This window comes from Emydura macquarii, unplaced genomic scaffold (genome assembly GCF_026122565.2).
Source record: "Emydura macquarii macquarii isolate MOO-44397 ecotype Brisbane River unplaced genomic scaffold, CSIRO-AGI_Emac_v2 contig_1146, whole genome shotgun sequence".
Lineage (NCBI taxonomy): Eukaryota > Metazoa > Chordata > Testudines > Chelidae > Emydura > Emydura macquarii.
In genome coordinates this window covers 4,808,822-4,827,354 of record NW_027131283.1, presented here as the reverse complement: position 1 = coordinate 4,827,354, position 18,533 = coordinate 4,808,822, and the positions used below count along the sequence as shown (strand labels likewise).

Here is an 18,533-nt window from a genome sequence, read left to right as displayed (position 1 = left end):
TTTCCCATGGCAGTGAGTCCGATGTTAAGCATCATGCTAATTAAAAAAATCTTGAACAAAATACCAAGACTCACAAGAGCAATACCCTGGACTTGAATTTTCTCAGCAGGCCAAATGAATCCTTCAATAATCAGCTTATTGCTGCTCCTAACTCAAGTCTATTACACAATAGTTTATCAACACTCCTATCGCTTGTGTGACTGTGAACTTAAACTGGCACCTACCTTGTATTCAGATTCAGTGATTGCACAGCACGTCTGCTGTAGCTGGACTAAAGCAAAGGCATTGATCAAAAATCTGCTGTTGCGGCTCAATAGAACTTTTTAAAGATCTCAGAAAGCCAACTAAACCTAGTTAACTAATTAAACAAGCCATAAGGATTACCTAAGCTAAACTTTTTTTTCTAGCAACATCCAACGTAGCAAACAGCTTGTGAATTTACTTGTTAAATCACACTTATACTAAAAGGCATAGAGAGAGTCTTGAAGAATGATGCATTACAAAGTGAATTATTTAGACAGAGACAAACACCTACAGGATCTCTATGAAACATTCCTAAAACTACAATACCCACCTGGAGAAGTAAAGAAACAAATTGACAGAGCCAGACGGGTACCCAGAAGTCACCTACTACAGGACAGACCCAACAAAGAAAACAACAGAACCCCACTGGCCATCACCTACAGTCCCCCAGCTAAAATCTCTCCAACACATCATTAAAGATCTACAACCTATCCTAGCAGATGATCCATCTCTCACTTAGGCAGTGGGCGGCAGACCCATCTTGGCTTACAGACAGCCCCCCAACCTGAAGCAAATACTCATCACCAACCATACACCCTACAAAAAATCCTACCCAGGAACCTATCCTTGCAACAAACCCCGTTGTCAGCTCTGCCCACACATCGTCTCTAATGACATCATCACTGGTCCTAACCACATCAATCACACCATAAGGGGTTCATTCACCTGCATATCCACTAAAGTTATATATGCCATCATGTGCCAGCAATGTCCTGCTTACACTTGACATGTTTTCCTTTTTTACCCAGGGAAGGAATTTCTTCAAAATATTCCCAGATAGGGTCTCTCTTACGCCCAGAAGCCATGACAGTTTTTCTGTGGCAAAAGTGTGGGGGAATATAGGAAGCTGTGTTGTATACTGAATGTCTTCCCTTTTTCTTTCCAGTCCACTCCACTGTTCCTTTCTACTCTGCCTCTGTCCTTTGTCTCTCTGTCTTTAAGACTGTGTCTTAACTAACTCCTCTGCCTTGCTTGGCCCAGCTCCTCCACCACCACATAAGCACGAAACAACAACAATCCTATCCAGCCTGTGTCTTTCTTTGCACGTCTTGACTTTTTAGTCTGCTGAGAAACTGAAACAGAAAGCCCAGAACTTTCAAGAAGCAAGGGCTGGTAGTTAGGCTGGACAGACTAGAACCATTAATTAATTTTTATGAGTCTGTAAGTGTAGGTTTAGCATGTTTGTGATGGGATTTAATTGTAACTTATTTTTTAAACGAGAGAGAAATTTAATTTTAATATTTTATTGATTAAAAAAATCAAAAAAATCTGATTTAAATTAAAAAAAAAACATTAATTTTTATCCACCCTGCTGCTGAAAAAGATCTGGGGCTATAGGGGATCACAAATTAAATACGAGTCTGCAGTGTTATGCATCTGTGAAAAAGGCTAATTCATTCTGGGATGTATTAGAAGGAGTGGCATATGAAAGAAACAGGAGGTAATAGTGCTGCTCTATTCGGCACTAGTGAAGCCTCAGCTGGAGCACTGTGTCCAGTTCATAGCACCCTACTTTAGAAAGGATGTGAACAAGTTGGAGAGAGTCCAAATGAGAGCAACAAAAATGATAAAAGGTTTAGAAAACCTGACTTATGACGATAGGTTGTGAAATTTTTAGAAACAGGTTGGACAAACATCTCTCAGGGGTAGGCTAGGTTTACTTGATCCTGCATCAGCACAGGAGCTGTATTTGATGATTTCTTGAGGTCCCTCCAAGCCCTGCATTACTTTGATTCTATAATGTGTATCAATCATTGATAGCTTGTTCAGAATACAGAAGAACCTTTATTGCCTGTATTGAACCACAGTGATCATACTATGTCTGTCTCATTTTATTTACCTTGATTCCCTCTAACATGTTGGATTTAAAAAAAAAAAAAAAAAAATTTAGCCCTTGACTATATTTGAGATCCAATTGAGCATTGTTGCATTGGTATGTGCGATCAGATACCACATATATGCCTTAAGAAAGCTATATTTTGTCTTGGATTGGCAGATGATCATGATTTTGGCCTCTTAGAGCATGGAACTGATACCTCCATATTTTCCCCTACTTCTTAATATCTCCTCCTACTTCTTAATAACAGATCTTTCTTGATTTTAAAGGTATTTTTAAGTATGATAGCTTAGTCTCATGTTCATTAGCTCCCCACATGTCATCTCCTCCTCCCCTTTCTTTTTTTGGTATTTGTTATGCTTGTTTGATTTTATCTGAATATCCTCCTTGCTCTTTTAAAGCATTTTTCTTATCCTATTTTAATGAAGACATTTATTTTACATATTTTAACGCTATTCTGTTGTACAGCACTCACTTGGGCAGGGAGGGAATGTGTGCTCTCTAACTATTTCATTGTTTCTGATATTACCAACATTAAAAGCAGTTGGATTTTCATATAAATTAGTGTGTATAATATACAAAGATCAAATTGTGCATGTTGAACATATTAAACTTTTACTCTTATTTTCAGGTTGTTTCGTCAAAACAGTACATATTTCTTTTGTGATTTTACTGTTTACAAGTGCTTCCATATTTACAAGAGTACCAGAGCAGATTATCCTAAAAGACCTTCTCTAACTGCAAATCAAGAGAGAAAAATAAATGTTCCCATGTTGTTGTTTCTGCTCTTAGGTTACCTGTACTTTGCACCTGTGTTTTCCTCTCCAATTAAAAAAAGGAATGATCCTACTCATAGGAAAAATTTCTGTGACAAAAGGGTTTTTAGATGCTCCATTTTCCTGTCTGTATGACTGTGCCTATCATATTTTATGTATCTTTTTCATTAAAGCATATATGTTATTAATGCTTATAATAAATACAACTCTTACTTTCACAGACAAATTTGACCAATTTTGGGCCATAAATCGGAAACTCATGGAATATCCTCCAGAAGATAGTGGATTTCGCTACATCCCTTTTAGAATATATCAGGTAGGAGACAACATGAGAAGTCTCATGTTTTACAAAACTGTTACGCTGACATCTGTCAAATATAATAAAAGTAAACCATATGGAATGATAAGTCCACTTATTTTAGCTGCAGAGTAAAATTAGGTGGTCTTTTGGCTCACATTTGCTGGGCTGAATTACATACTGAATTTTGCATGAATTAACTGAGGAAATAGAAGAAAGTCCATAGAACTCATTACTCTCAATTGATCCTAATAAGTGATTGCTGCTCATTGTGCCAGAAATAAATGCACAGTACTCAAAAGTATGCTAAGCGATTTACAGACAAAGAAGACAAAGACTAACCAGGGTGCTTAAATTCATAACTCTGCCAGACACTAAAAATCATGGTCTTACTAAAGAGACTGGATTTATGGCTTAATACAACAATCTGTAACCCACTAACCCTCCCCCTTCTTTTGTCCTGTGATTGCAGAGGAGTTAATGGGTTACTTCATCTTGAATGGTCTCTTACAATATGCGTTAACTACTTATGGCTAAACAATCTGTTCCACCTTGTATTTAGCTGAGACAAAGAGCTTGTCTACACATACAGCACTGCAGCACGCAGCTGCAGCGCTTAAGTGAAGATGCTAGTATGCCAACAGGAGAGCCTTTTCCTTTCGATGTAATTAATTTACCTCCCTGAGAGGTGGTAGCTATGTTGACGGGAGCCATGAAATTGACAAGACAGCCAACAGCAAATGTAAGGAATGCAGTGTCTACATAGATGCTGCGTTGCCCTAACTACAGTGACATAAGCTCTCATGGAGGTGAAGTTATTATGTTGGTGTAGCAGGGCATTTACATTGGCGGGAGCAAGGCTGTAGTGTAAGGCTGTAGTGTAGACACTGTCTTATGTCAACCTAGCTCTGTAGTGTAGACCAAGCCTTAGCCTCTGAGTACCTTTCCCAGACCTGAAGAAGAGCTCTCTGTAGCTTGAAAGCTTGGCTCTTTCACCAATAGAAAGATATTACCTCACCCACCTTATCCCTATTATAGACAAAAAAAGTCCTACTTGGAGAACTTGTAATATCTGCCCTTGAAGGCTCCACTGTACCCAAAATAGGCAGAGTTCCTCCTCAACTGAAGGGGCTGGAGGCAAGCATTTCAGGAGGAACATTTTCCTCATCTGCATAAGCTGCTTCTTTTTCTGTCATTTTAGGCCCCAGGAGGGAGCAAGTGGGTAGGAAGTGCCTCTGAAAAATTACTCTCCTTGCTAATTTCACTTCAGAAGTCTATTGCTCTTATCTATTCTAATCATGCTACTTTATTTTGAAATGACAAGTTTTAACACAATAAAAAAACTACTTAACTGTTCTTTGGCATACTTAGTATGTGAATTTAATGTATTATATTGAAAAAAGGTGTACATTTAAATAAGGAATTGAATTAGGTTATTAGAAATTTTCAGCAATACAGTTTTGTGATAGCTGGTAGTCTGGAACTGCCCTACTGCTATTTTAGGAGTCAGAAGAATTTTTGTAATTCGTATAGTGAGCAAAGCCTATGCTAGTCACAGCTAAGTTAGTCAATGACATTGGATCTGCCTACTAGCCTGTAAGACAAGAATAACCCAAACTTAAATTGCTGCACACTAAAAAGTAGCAGAGAGTAATTATTTGTTGAAGTGTAAAATTGTAGGTGGTGGTGGCTGATTAAGAATTAAAAAGCTCCTCCATTTGCAAACACTATATAAAAATTGTTTAAATACCATCTGTGTACTCCAGTCAGTCTATTTTATAAACCTCTTTGCATTAAATTGCACATTTACATATGTCATTCTGAAAACATAAGAACGGCCATACTGGGTCAAACCAATGGTCATCTAGCCCAGTATCCTGTATTCTGACAGTGGCCAATGCCAGGGGCTACACAGGTGAATGAACAGAACAGGCACTCATTGAGTGATTCATTTTACATTTACTCTTAAAATAGGGAATGGACTTATCCATTCTCTGCTATTTGCACTGTATGATTGGAGAATTTATGGGATATTAATCTTGCACTTCAAAAATTAATAAATGATCAATTGAATAGCTTAATCTTGAGTAAAATTAGTTGCTTTTTATTTTTAGTTTCAGAAATATTAGTTTACAGAACGTTTTAGCTAGATTTAGAGAGCATAGCTACATTTAGGGGTCATAAGAATCTTTGAGAATTCTCCTTATTTCCATCCCTCGACTCCTAACCTGTCTGCAACATTTATTTTTTATTTGTAATGTAAGAATACTATTAGCCTATTTTTATTTTTGCCCAGCAGCTTTCTTTTTGCTCAGTAGAAAGTTAAGATTCTGGAGAAAAGTAATGTAATTCTTGAATTTTTCTTTCCTCTGTGCCCTCTGATTCCTTATGGCTTGAAATGTGGTGTTAAATTTTGAGTTTCAGGCAGTATTGTAAACTCATCCAAAATTCAGTTAGAAGGGAATCGGTCGATCATACTATTTTGATGGTCTGTTTTCACAAATTGCGTCCAAAATATATCCTGTAAACAATGAATGGTTTTGAAATTTTACACGAGTCACTATAAAAAGGAGATCTGTATATGTTGAATATATCAGTATTACTTTATACCAGATCTAAATGATTTATTAGAATGTGTAAATCTAAAAACATTTACAATTGTTTTGCAGTTTTAGTTTTTAGATTTAATTAAGACAAATTTACTGTCATAGTGAAACCTTAAAGATTGAGAACGGAAGTCACAGTTATTTTGTGAGCGCTATCAGAAATTTTAGCAGATGGTAGGCTCTGTATGTGTGCATCAAAACCAATAGATGCAATTTTCTCCTAGCATCTTCTTTGGTCAGTGACTAATTTGTTTACTGCTCAGTGCTAAGAAGTGTTTTCACAGCAACAGAAATGGACTCATTAAGTGGAGGTATAGTGCTGATTAAATCATGTAGGGATCCCATAGCCAGTATAAAACTGATTTTATATCTTTGTATGTAAAGCCCATATTGGCATTCCATACAGCCCTTCATTTCTCTTCACAAAGACCTATGCAGAATGTTTCAGATTGAGTGACAAATTCTGTAGTTTAGAAGATCTGGAAGGGTGAGTCTGAGGCCTAATACTGCCTTGTCTGATGAAACAATAGGGAACAGAAATGCAGCTCCTTGTGTCCTCTGCCACAAAGAATAAGCTAGCTAGCTGGGGCAGGATTCCTTGGAGAGGTGTGGGGCACAATTCTTGTGTTGCATTATGCTGTTTCATATTGCACAGTTAGTGTGAACAGCCACAATATGTGGGTTAGTGCTTGCTGGTGATGGCAATACATTTATTAATTGGCTCGGGTGAACTGGATGATATTGGGTGGGATTTTCAAAACCAAAACTGTTCACATTGAATTCACACCAGCACAACCTTAACTCTGCTCTCCTGGAGTTGGCAGTACTCTTTAGGCATTACCAACATATACTCTAGCTGCATTCACTGTTAGATATAGTTATATTAAGTGGTGGAGAGATTAATTGGAATAGGTTGGTAGAGCTGTGATTGTGATATGAGGAGATCTGGGTTTGAGCCCCCTCATCAGTGAGATCAGAGGAAACAGGTGCATGTGCCTTGTGGGATCTAAGATACACTGTTTCAGCATTGAGTTGTGGAAGTTGTGTCAGTAGTGGGGCACTGAGGGCGGGGGTCCTAACCATGGGAATCATCAATAGTGAGGTGGGATATGAGACTGTGGTTTTATTGATGGGTAAGTAAAAGTATAATGTTAGATGGAATCCAGTGAATAAAGACTAATGGTATTGTAAAATGAGAGTAAAGGGAGTTGTAAAATTTGACAGATGCGGAATTGTTTCTGGGGAGTAGGTTCAGTGTTTGAGTATAGAACAGTGCAGGTAGTTCCTTGTCAGTACAGATCACCTAAAAACTAGTTTTGCATTAGCTAAGAGAAAGTGTTAGTCTTTGTGCTGCAGTATTCATGTTTGCCTGCTCTCTGAGTGTTGCGTGCTGTCCGCAAAGGCAGAATGTGAATATGTGCGCTATGGGCATTATTGGGGCCTCACTCAGAGGGCAAAGTTAAAGCTGTATTGCAATGTACCTTAATTTGTATTGTCTAATTTTCAGTGGCTTGAGTTTTGCTGAACTTTGATGCTCAGGAGAGGCATGAAAGAATTCTGGGCAACTTTAATTCTGCATTAACTCTGAGTTTCCTAGTTTCTTTTAACAGACACAGAAATGTGGTTATAGGAATAATTGGTTATTTAAGCAGTTGTATTTGTCACCTAGGCTTGCAGTTGATATGCTACTGTGGCTAGTTAATAACAAAGTGTATGTCTGCACAGTGATTAAAATACCTGTGACACTGAGTCTCAGAGCCTGAATCAACTAACTTGACCTGTGGGGCTAAAAATAGTAGTGTAGACATTTGGGCTCAGGCTGGAGACTGGGCTCTGAGATCCTCCCCTTTTGTGAAGTCTCAGAGCTCAGGCTCCAGCCAGCCTGAATGTCTGTGCTACAATTTTATAGCCCCGAGTTAGCTGACCTGGACTTGCCACAGATGTGCCGCGCGTCTTTTATCGCAGTGTAGATGTACCCAGAAAGATATAGCTCTTACATAGTGTTTTTTTCATCAGTAGGTCTTAAAAACTTGACATTATTTTATCCCCATTTTATAGAAGGGAAATTGAGACACACAAAGTAAAATGACTTGCCCAAAATCACCCAGCAGGCCAATGGCAGAGCCAGGAATAGCCCCAGTGCAGTGGTCTGTCCACTAAGCTGCATAGTTGCTATGTGATTCCCAAGTGCTCCTGCCCTCTCCTGTTCATTTTGTTGTAGTGCAGTGAGGATAATGGGTGTGCTTTGGAATGTTTGCAATGCATAGTTGTTGAGAGGGCTGGTCAGAGAAATGATAGACATCATGTGTATCCCAAAACCTTGACAGCTTTTTTTCCTCCCCCAAGATGATGCTTACAGTTCTTACTGTGTGAGAAAAGAGTGTCTTTTTCTCCACTCCTACCATTCCCCAAAATACATATAGCCCCCTGCGAGCATTTCCAGCTCACTCTCCCCTTCCTATCCCATTAAGACATTAGTTAGCACTATAGAAGATATTAACATGTAAGAAGTTGCTCTTGCTGCCTGTTGCTGTGTGCACATATCACAGACAACAGTTTAGTGCACACTTCCTTGGTTATGTAGGCCAAGATACATCCCTCATCCCCACTATACCTATGCAGCTGGGTCCCCCATCTCTGCTTCAGCTAGGTTTCCCAGTCTTGTCCCAGGCCACCAAGCCTGACCACATCCCCTTCCCTTTCAAGCTAGCTTTCTCCCCCACACATTGTGGCCAGCTCACCACCCCGCACAGGGGTGAGGTGTACCTTAACTATTCATTTCCTGAATGTCATATGTTTATATTTGCATTACCTTTAGCTCCACTCCATTCCCCAACTTGTGGCACACATGTGGGAATCAGACCCCCAAACTGTATCATTGGGGAAAGGTGTTAAAGAAACTGAAAATAAAATATTTAAATATGCTTTTCAGTAAAGGACTGGTATTTTCAAAATTTAAAATCTGTTTCTTTAGCAAAGCATATCTATTAAAATTCATTTTTAAAGAATAATATGAATCAGACCTCATGTGGGATCCAAATGTGATAGTGGGTGGGAGCGAGAGAAGACAAAAATAAAAGCTTGGTAACTCAGAACTAAACTAACCACAGATCATTTTAAGTTTTTCTTCAGCAGCTCTTCTAAAAGTATTAACTAGAGCTGAGTTAGAATCCTATTATCTTCCACAGCACACTGAAAATAGAATAAAGTTATAGAGTCTATGCAGTAAAATCATAATTAACTGATCAGTGCAATGGGCAATCTTAAAAGTTGGTGAACCCAAAAGACTTTGGGGGTTTGATTATAGTACTACTAATCATCCAAACCATTTCTTATAGAACTGTATAAATGTAAGTTGCTTCACTTTCCATTGCCAATAACACCAATACTTAATTTCATTATTTTCTAATAGATACTGCTGAAGTAAGTGCTTTTTCTCCCTTTTACTTCTCCTTAATACATTTGAAGATGGAATATTAATGTCTCTAATACTGTTATGTATCTGAACCCACTGCTTTACCAGTACAAATGCTGTAGCCACCCAGAATTATGCAGAGAGATTGTAGGGTTTCCTTCACATTCTTACTTTACTCATTACTCGTTACATTACACATTACTCCTTCTCCACTTCCTAGTAGTATAATCCTGTGGAGCAGATGGACAACAGATAGTTTCCCCAAACACTGACAAAGTCTGCATCTGATTTGTATGAATGATGCAGCAGATACCCTTTGTTCATCCTTTGATACACAGTATATCTACTAGATGAAGGGGAAAGAATCCTGAATACTTTGAAACTTGAAATCTTCGTCTTGGTATTACCTATTTTTCATTAGAACAAGGAATTGTATGTTATGGATGAACTGATGAGATATTTACCATAGCTTCATCTGACTTCAATTTATATATTCCTTGCATTAATGTTGTTGTAAAGGAGATGATATTTCTTGGAACTTTATACAGGTCTGCCAAAATTGCTATGTTATCTGTGTAGCTATCCTAGTAAGGAATAAGTATTTTTACTGTATTATTAAAATACCATAATGTATGACTTCATAACAAAAGGATGGAAAATCATACTTAGTTTATCAAAAATCTTTGAAGAGAAATATTAAATGTGATGGACAGTGACCTGAAGAGGGCAACACAACACAAGAATTTTCTATATTTACTTTGGTGTTGTACAAATTGCTGTTGCATAGACTATCATTAATTCATTGTGTAACTTTTTTCTTACAATATGATTTCACAAAAGGGCTTTTTAATATAAGGTAAACTGTTAGTCCCGAATATATTCACACTTTTTAAAAGGAATATTTCTGAAAAGTAGCATTTTTATGCTTAGTTTGTCTAATGGAACTGAATGTTTAAAGGAAGTCAGCTAGGAATTTAAGGGGCCTAAAGGAAAAATTGGGGTATCCCTCTGGTCCACAGTAAAATTGTGCAGGTTTAATGCTGTGCCCACAGGGTTTTCAATGCAGAAGTGAAGCTCTGGATTGGAAAGTAAATTTTAGATACCTCTGGCTATTTGGGGTCTTTGTAAGAAATATCCTGTTTTGATCGGTAAATAATTTTTCATGTAAAAATCATCTTTTACTAGTATAGTATTTGATACCTTAACTAGTCTGAATTTTATATCTGTGGACTATATATAATGTAATTGGAAGTGTTCCATTATGGAGCCATAATCCATAGTTAAACCAGTAAGAACTGTTTCATTCTAAACTCTATTTTCATCCCATCTGATCTGTTCTCTAATCTACTTAGGCTCTTACGGGGTCGGTCACTGTGGCATCTAAGTGCCTAGCTTTGTTAAGTTTCTTTTGTTGTGAATATTTTTATGCTATTTTTAAAGTGAGAAAAAAACTGAACAAATTGTGTTTTGAGTTCGTGTAGCTGAATTCAAAATCTGACTTTACTGTGAAATGCTTTTGGCTATTCATAACTTGAAAATGTCTTAGCTTCTTATGTGCTTAGTATTCCCTAGATACAGGTTTGCAGGCTACTTTTGACCAAAGATCCTGTGCATTTTTATATAAAACTTAGGTTTAAGTAGTAAATAAAATTATAGATAGCAACTTTGAACTGTCTGGTGCCAGTGTCTCTGATGGCAAACTGAATATATGTAAATGAGTTTGCAGCAGAGCTCGATTCAGAACTTTAGATTTTAACCAATTCCCTATCCACTACACAAAACTTTGTTAATATTACTCTTTGTATATTTATGTATTATGTTAAAACATTTAAAAAAGAAATTAGCATTTAATTGTTCAGTTTTAAAAATCAGAAAATTCTAAGTTTCCCACATTCCCTTTGACCATTCCTTCAAAGGGATGAATTACAGTATAGTAGTGGGGTGAGGTAAAACTGCCTTAATATTTAATGTGAGAACATAATATGGGTACTGTCATGTTAAGTCACTTAAAAAGAGTTCTATACCAGTTACTAATATCTTAAATTATGAACCTTTCTTTTCATCATTAAGGCTGATTATTTTACTATGCGCATGTCACTCAGCTTGGACAACACACATTAACTGGTCAGTTTCATTTATATTCAGCTCCAATTTTTTATTCTCATTTTTTAATGAGGGGTTATCAGATTTTGTTTTCATCTGGAACTTTCAAACCAACTACAGTTTCTTGTTGTGGCCGTACTCCTTTGTAGTCACAATCACCTATACTTTAGGTTCATAGCAAGAAACTATGCTCTTGGAGCAAGAGGGAAGTAGGAATGGAATTGTGTTAGAGGTTTGGGTCTGTAGCATGGTTCCTTCTGGGATTATTTCTGGGGTGGTGCAGTTTATGCACTACCCCTTTTTGGGGGCTATGGCAAAAGGCCCAGTCTAGTTCATAATGGAAAATTTAAAAATCTGTGGTAATTCCCTCTGCATAGTAAATCTGCGAATTTTAGCTTAATTTCATGTTTTTAAGACTGCCTAATTATACATTTACCCAATTGGTAAGAGTATTTTGCTGAATTTTCAGAGTTTTAATTTCCTTTTTTAAGATTGAAATAAAAAAAGATTCATGTTAAATTTGTGAAGCAAACTGAAAAGTCAGGATAGGCAAAGGTGGACACTGTTCTGAGTCTGTTGGAAAAGACCCATAAATATTTTCAGGCAGACTAAAAATAAATTGTATACAGATAACTGTGGGATGGAAGAAACCAAAAAGAAAATGAGATATGACAACATAGTCTAGGAATATGGTCTGAATTAACAAAAGTAAGAAATGTCTGAAAGTTTACTAATACCAAACTGCAGGAATTAGTTGAAGTTCTTAGCTGGCTAATTCCTTGCCACATGTTCAGCTGGTGTGGGTTGCGCATATTGCTGAGTGTACATTTTTACAAAATTTTAATTCATTTGGCAAAATATCCAGCTGTTTATTTCTTGCTGTATTATTTACCATATGCTAACACTTAAAAATGTTCCTTATGTAGTCAAGTATATATATGGAATTCATGTTCTGGGTTGTGCATTCTGTGCACTAAATTACTCCGAGGGAATTCTACGCCAAAAAAAAATTAAAATTCTGTGTACAATATTTTAAAATTCTGCAAAAGTCAGCATATTTTTATTTGTCAATAAATAAATGTGGAGACTCCAGCATGGCAGTGGAGAGCACAGGCCACTGGCCGCACGGAGGTGGGAGATCACCCTGCAGTGCCCCCCCAGATACTGACTCGGCAGTGAAGCTGCACCTGACCCTGACCCAGCACAAGGGCCAGGCATGCTTCAGAAACACCTCAGGGACCTGCCCGTCAGCACCAAGCATACTCAGCCCAACAGTATCTAAGTGGGGGGAGCTAAGTGTGGGGTGAGAGGGTTTTATACAGGGCAATCTGTGTGCGAGTGGCTTGCTGGGGATCTGGATGGGCAGGGGCTCCTTGCGGGGTTCCGGGTGCAGGTGGAATGCGACTCTGCAGGGAGGTCCAGGTGAAGGTGGTTAGGGCTCAGAGGGCGGGGTGGTCGGGGCTTGGCAGGGGGATTTGAGTGTGGGGGGGCTCAGCGAGGTGGGTCTGGGTGCTGAGGGGAGTGGAGGTTAATGGGGTGGGAGTCTGGGAGGGCTCTTCGGGGTGGTCCAGGTATGGGGGTGGCTAGTCAGTGACCCAGGTGCAGGCGGGACTTGTCGGGTGGGAGTTTGAGTGCATAGGGCTCAGTGGGGGGTGATCTGGGTGCAGGGTTGGGGGGTCCGGATGCAGGGGGAGGGGCTTGGTGGAGGTACAGATACAGAGCGGAGAGGCTTGGCAGGAGGGCTGCAGATGCAGGAGGTGAGGCTCAATGAAATGGAGGTGCTGGGGGGGATGAGACTTGCCGGAGCGGTGTCTGGATGAAGCTCCTGCCCACAGTGACGCCTTCCCCAGTGGCTGAGGAGCATTGGGGCCAGGAAGGGAGGGGCACAGAAGTGCAGAGCTTCCTGCTGCTGGGGTGGGTAATTGCAGGGGAAGAGGAGCTGAACCCGGCTCAGGGTAGGAGGTCCCCAACCCTGTGCTGTCCTCTCTCTCTCCGTGGTCATTTACCTCACCACTGGCTGCTCCGGGCACCCGAAACAATGTGCCAGTGCTGCTGGGAAGGGGTGCATGACTGCTTTTGTGGCTTCCATTTGCTTCCCTGTCAGAAGTCATTTTTCTGTTGGAAGCAAACAGATCTGCGTGGGACATGAATTCTGCGTACATGCAGTGTCACAGAATTCTCTGAGGAGTAGCATTAGTTTTATATTTTTTCATTATTACTTTGACATAGTTAAAATTAAAATAGAAATGTTCATGTTTCAGGGACTGTGAAATTAAGTTAATAATAAAGGCATTGGGAAATTATTACTGTCTTTAACTGTTGAGGACAGCCTGCTTAGAGGCTTTAGTGAGTCTCTGAAAGAATCATTGCAGGACTTTTTCCTCTAACAAAAATACTTATTGTAGAAAAGCAGTGAAATATTTGTTTAAGTATATGTTAGGGTGAATCCCATTGTAGATATGCATGCACCTCACCTCACTCATTAAAGCTCAGTCTTTTGGGTAGTAGTGTCCAGTAGGACTGTGCACACGCCCTCTGCCTCCTTCTGCTCCTGTGTGAGGACACAAAGAGCAGTGTGGCCCTGTTCATCCCTCAATTACCTCTTATTTCCCAGGCCAGTGAGACACAACCTGGACAGTGTCACACCGGCTTACAATTTTTCATTATTCTATCTTCACTTCTTTTATTAGTTCCTTTGTTTTAGATTTTTTCATTGGGCATTTCACCCGCTTCTGCAAGCATTCACACAAGAAAAAGAAAGCAATTGGGAGAATGGGGAGCGACCACCCTCCTATATACAGCTGGGTGAGGCACTTCATGCCAGCTGTTAGCTATTGTGGACTCAAAACCATTGGGTTTAAACCCTGTCCTTCCTGCGATATCTTAATACTTGTTATAGCTGCCTGTTCTGCCTCGGGATGGGTCATGCCCTTGACAAGTTTTCCGTCTGATATTCTTTTTGTCCCATATCTGGAAATCTCAACACTCAAACTTCATTGCTTGGAGCAATCCAGGAAGGTAGTTTGGATCCCATAGTGGAGATATCCTCCATACGGTAACCAAGGAAATTATCGTTGGCGAGTTCCCCAGCTAGCAGGCACCATCTGGTTTCATCTGTGAAAAGAAGGCAAAAAAAGATACCAAAAACCATCACTATTGGTGTGCAAATATCTTCAACACCAACTGCATCCAGTTCTGCACCAACTCTAGGACAGAGATTAGCTCTACCCTCCACAATACAAAGACAATCCTGCACCTAGCACAAACACAGCTTGAAGCAGTCAACATGACCATTCTGCAAAGAGAATTCGAGACATAAGGAATCCTTCAAAATCGTCAGTATTAATGAGGGATAGCGCCAAGGCATCAGTGGCTATATCAAAGGCAAAGGAGACAAGTTCATCGGTACCAGCATCAACCCCAACATCCAGTCTCGTACTGAGATATGCCTTTGAACCTTCTCACAGCTCCTGCCAACACCAGACCTGGCATCGACACAAGTACTGGCACTGACTCCATTAACATTAGTGTTGAACTCATACCTGTCAGCACCATTTCCAGAGAGCTACTTCTCCCTGTCACTGGCCTACTCCTCCTCCCTTGCTTTGAGCTGGAAGCCATTGCCCAAGAGGAAAGGGTGATACCCGTGAGTTACTCTGAAGGCATATGGTATCAAGTCTCAGTGAAAGACTAGCAATGGATAGGCCACCCACAGTCTGGCCAGTTACAGTGCAACCTGATGCCATGGCAGTACTGCCTTTATGGAACCTGCTCTCCCACAGACCTCGGAGTGGGGCCCCATTCCATGTCTTGACAAAGAGTAGGAGTTCCTGGTTACCATTGCATTGTTGGCTAGGACACACTCGGAGCCAGAAGGACGACCTGAAGATATGGTGGAGATAGCACATGAGATACTCCAGTTACCCCTTCCTGCCTCAACCCTTGTTGCCCCTGAATGAAGGAGTGATTGCAGCCATGAAATCACGCAGCGAAGCAAGCGGTCAGAAAAGCAAGAAACCTTGCTTTAGATGAGCTGTATAATGAGCTGAACAACTGCCCTCAATTTGTCCCCTGCCTCCAAAATATGTGCAGTCTTGCCAATAAGAAACAAAAGGAGGGAAGACTGAATGAGCCTGCCATTCATAAAAGATGCATGCTCAAACTGGTCGTTACAGAAAACATGGTTCATAACCAATGGTCTACAGGGAGAGTCTACTTATTGACGAGAACTTTTTATATGCCACACTAACATTGTGTGAACGAATAGTCAGAGATGTCAAGTGACCTATCAGAGGCAGACATTAAGGCTGTACTGCTGAAGATGGCATCAGGAAGAGCAGCGGGTTTGGGTGGAGTCACAGCGGAAATGATCAAAACTTTGAGAGAGCTTGGTGTATGCTGGCTCATGTGCATTGTGCATGCAGTTTGGTAACAGAATCTCAAAAGAATGGAGAAAGTCTGTACTGGTACCAATATGCAAACAAAGGTGACATACAGGACTGCTTCAAGTGCTGTAGAATTAAGTTGCTGTTCCACTGCAAGAAACTGTTAGAGAGAATCATAGATTGTCACATTTGTGGAATATTGTAGCCCATTTAAGAAAGAAGCAGTTTGGTTTTGGAAAAGGGATGACAGATGGTGCATTCACCATTAAATGAATATAAAAACTGCCATAGTGGGTCAGATCAATGGTCCATTGTGATGGGTTCACCCAGGGTGCAACCTGGAATTGTGACAAGCAGCAAACCCCTCCAGGCACTGTATCACCTAACCCAACAGCATGCAGAGCCCCTACCCCCAGCTAGATCACATGAATGTTTGTGGGTTGCCTCTCACACTGTGATTCTGTTAGCAAGCTACACTTACACAGACATCCAATGGCAGGGACACATACAACAGAATTACATGAATGCTTTCCCCCGGCCACTCATGAACCAACAATAGAGAGGCAACAGCCAATTCCCCCTAGCTCTCCCAGAACTGTGTTGTGTTGCACTGGTCAGAAGCCTGGCCAGTGTAAGTTCATTATTCATTGTTCGTCACTTCATCAAAGGAAAGTGGACATGTACCAACCAGCCTTTGTTACCTGAGCAGATTTCCCAATCACTTCAACCAAAACACATTGTTTTAGGTAAATATAAAACAAATTTATTAACTACAGAAAGATAGATTTTAAATTATTGTAAGTGGTAGGCATAAAAGATCAGAGTTTGTTACTTTAAGAAACAAAGGTAAATTTGCAGTGTAATTTCTACAAACTGAACAGGATCTAAATCAAGCAATGTCTCACAAGCAGGTTACAGATTCTTAATACACAGGCTGGACTGCTCCTCTAGCCCAGGCCCATCTCTCCATTTCAAAGAAAGATCTCTAAGACATTGGGGACTGCCTCTATTGGTCAAGTGTTTCATTGCGTACTTGCTCTCTCTGTGAAGTTTTCATTGTAAATAGTCCCTGATAGTAGATTTTTTTCCTTGTTGGGTGATGGTGAGCCATTTATGCTGTCTGACTACCCCATTGTTATACTTGAAAGGCTGGCTGTGGATGTTTCCCACCTTACAACATATTTTAGTAACATATACACCAATATAGCACATACAATCCAACAGGATATTAATGTTTAACAGATCAGGACTTTTAAAATGATACCTCACAAGGCATACTTTGTACAAAACATATTATACGTATATAACAGTGAGGAATATGGGGGTACAGAGTGCCCCATCCAGTATCATGTCTTCTGACATTGGCCAGTGCCAGGTGCTTTGGAGAGAATGAACAGGACAGACAATTATCAAATGATCCATCCCCTGTCATCTACTTCCAGATTCTGGCAAACAGAGGCTAGGGACACTCAGAACATGGTGTTCCATACTTGCCCATCCTGGCTAATAGCCATTGATGGAGTATCCTCCATGAACCTACCTAGTTTTTTTGTATCCTGTTATAGTTTTGGCCTTAACAACATCCCCTAGCAAAGAGTTCCACAGGTTGTCTGTCCATTGTGTGAAGAAAAACTTTTTTGTTTGTTTTAAACTTTCTGCCTATTAATTTCATTGGGTGACTCCTAGTTCTTGTGTTACGTGAAAGAGTAAATAACATTTCCTTATTCACTTTCTCCATATAGTCAAAATGTTATAGTCGTCCCTTTTCCAAGCTGAAAAGTCCCAGTCTCCTTAATCTCTCCTCATATGGAAGCTGTTCCATACTCTTAATCATTTTTGTTTCTCTTCTCTATACCTTTTCCAGTTCCAATATATCCTTTTTTTAGATGGAGTGATCAAATCTACACCCAGTACTCAAGACGTGGGTATACCATAGATTTATATAGGGGCATTATGATATTTTCTGTCTGATCTATTCCTTTCCTAATAGTTCCTAAAATTCTGTTAGCGTTTTGATTGCCGCTGCACATTGAGTGGATGTTTTCAGAGAACTATCCACTATGACTCCAATATCTCTATCTTGGGTGGTAACAGCTAATTTAGACTCCATTATTTTGTATGCATAATTCTGATTATGTTTTCCAATGTGCATTACTTTGCATTTATCAGCATTCAATTTTGTTTACCCTTTTGTTTCCCACTCACCCAGTTTTGTGAGATGGTTGTTGGAAAAGAAGCTGGAGGGAAACGTCAAGTTTGGATGGGCTTTCCTCCATTTGATGAATGCATTTGACAAAGTACCTAGGTTGGTGCCTCTGCTACAATACTGTAGGGTACTAGAGGACCTTGTCCAGGTGGTGATGGATTTGTATGACAGTTCCATGACAAAGGTGCAGACAGCCTTTGGTGTAATGAAGGGTTTCGAAATGAAGATTGGGTGCCACTAGGAATCATCGCTTAGCCCATTACTGTTGATAATTGTGATGGACTTCATAAATAAGCAAATCCAAATGGTTTGAAGTTGATCTATGCAGACAATACTGTGCTAATGGCCAATAGTGAGGAAGATTTGGTCCAAACAGTTGATTCTTGAACAGAGTACTAACAAACTGTGGCCTCAAAATTAGTAAAGAGGAGACTGAAATAATGTGGGTGATTAATGTGGACCCAAAACAGGTGAATATTAACATTGAGGGCCAGCACCTAAATCATCTTTGTTCATGTAAGTACCTTGGGGCTGGTTAGTGGCCAATGGAGAAACCAACAGAGAATTGTGAGCAATGCTGCTGAGCAAGGGGAAAGTCTGGTAC

At 39.8% G+C, this 18,533-nt stretch overlaps 1 protein-coding gene across 3 annotated transcripts in view; it reads left to right on the top strand.

The window, feature by feature from the left end:
• The window catches only part of ATG5 (autophagy related 5), a 121,764-nt gene that overhangs the window by 43,169 nt on the left and 60,062 nt on the right, over positions 1 to 18,533 (top strand). For all 3 annotated transcript variants that reach the window (XM_067546537.1, XM_067546538.1, XM_067546539.1), the window contains exon 6: positions 3,138 to 3,232. In XM_067546537.1, the coding sequence (XP_067402638.1) occupies positions 3,138 to 3,232 (95 nt within the window). The remainder of the gene's footprint in view (positions 1 to 3,137; positions 3,233 to 18,533) is intronic.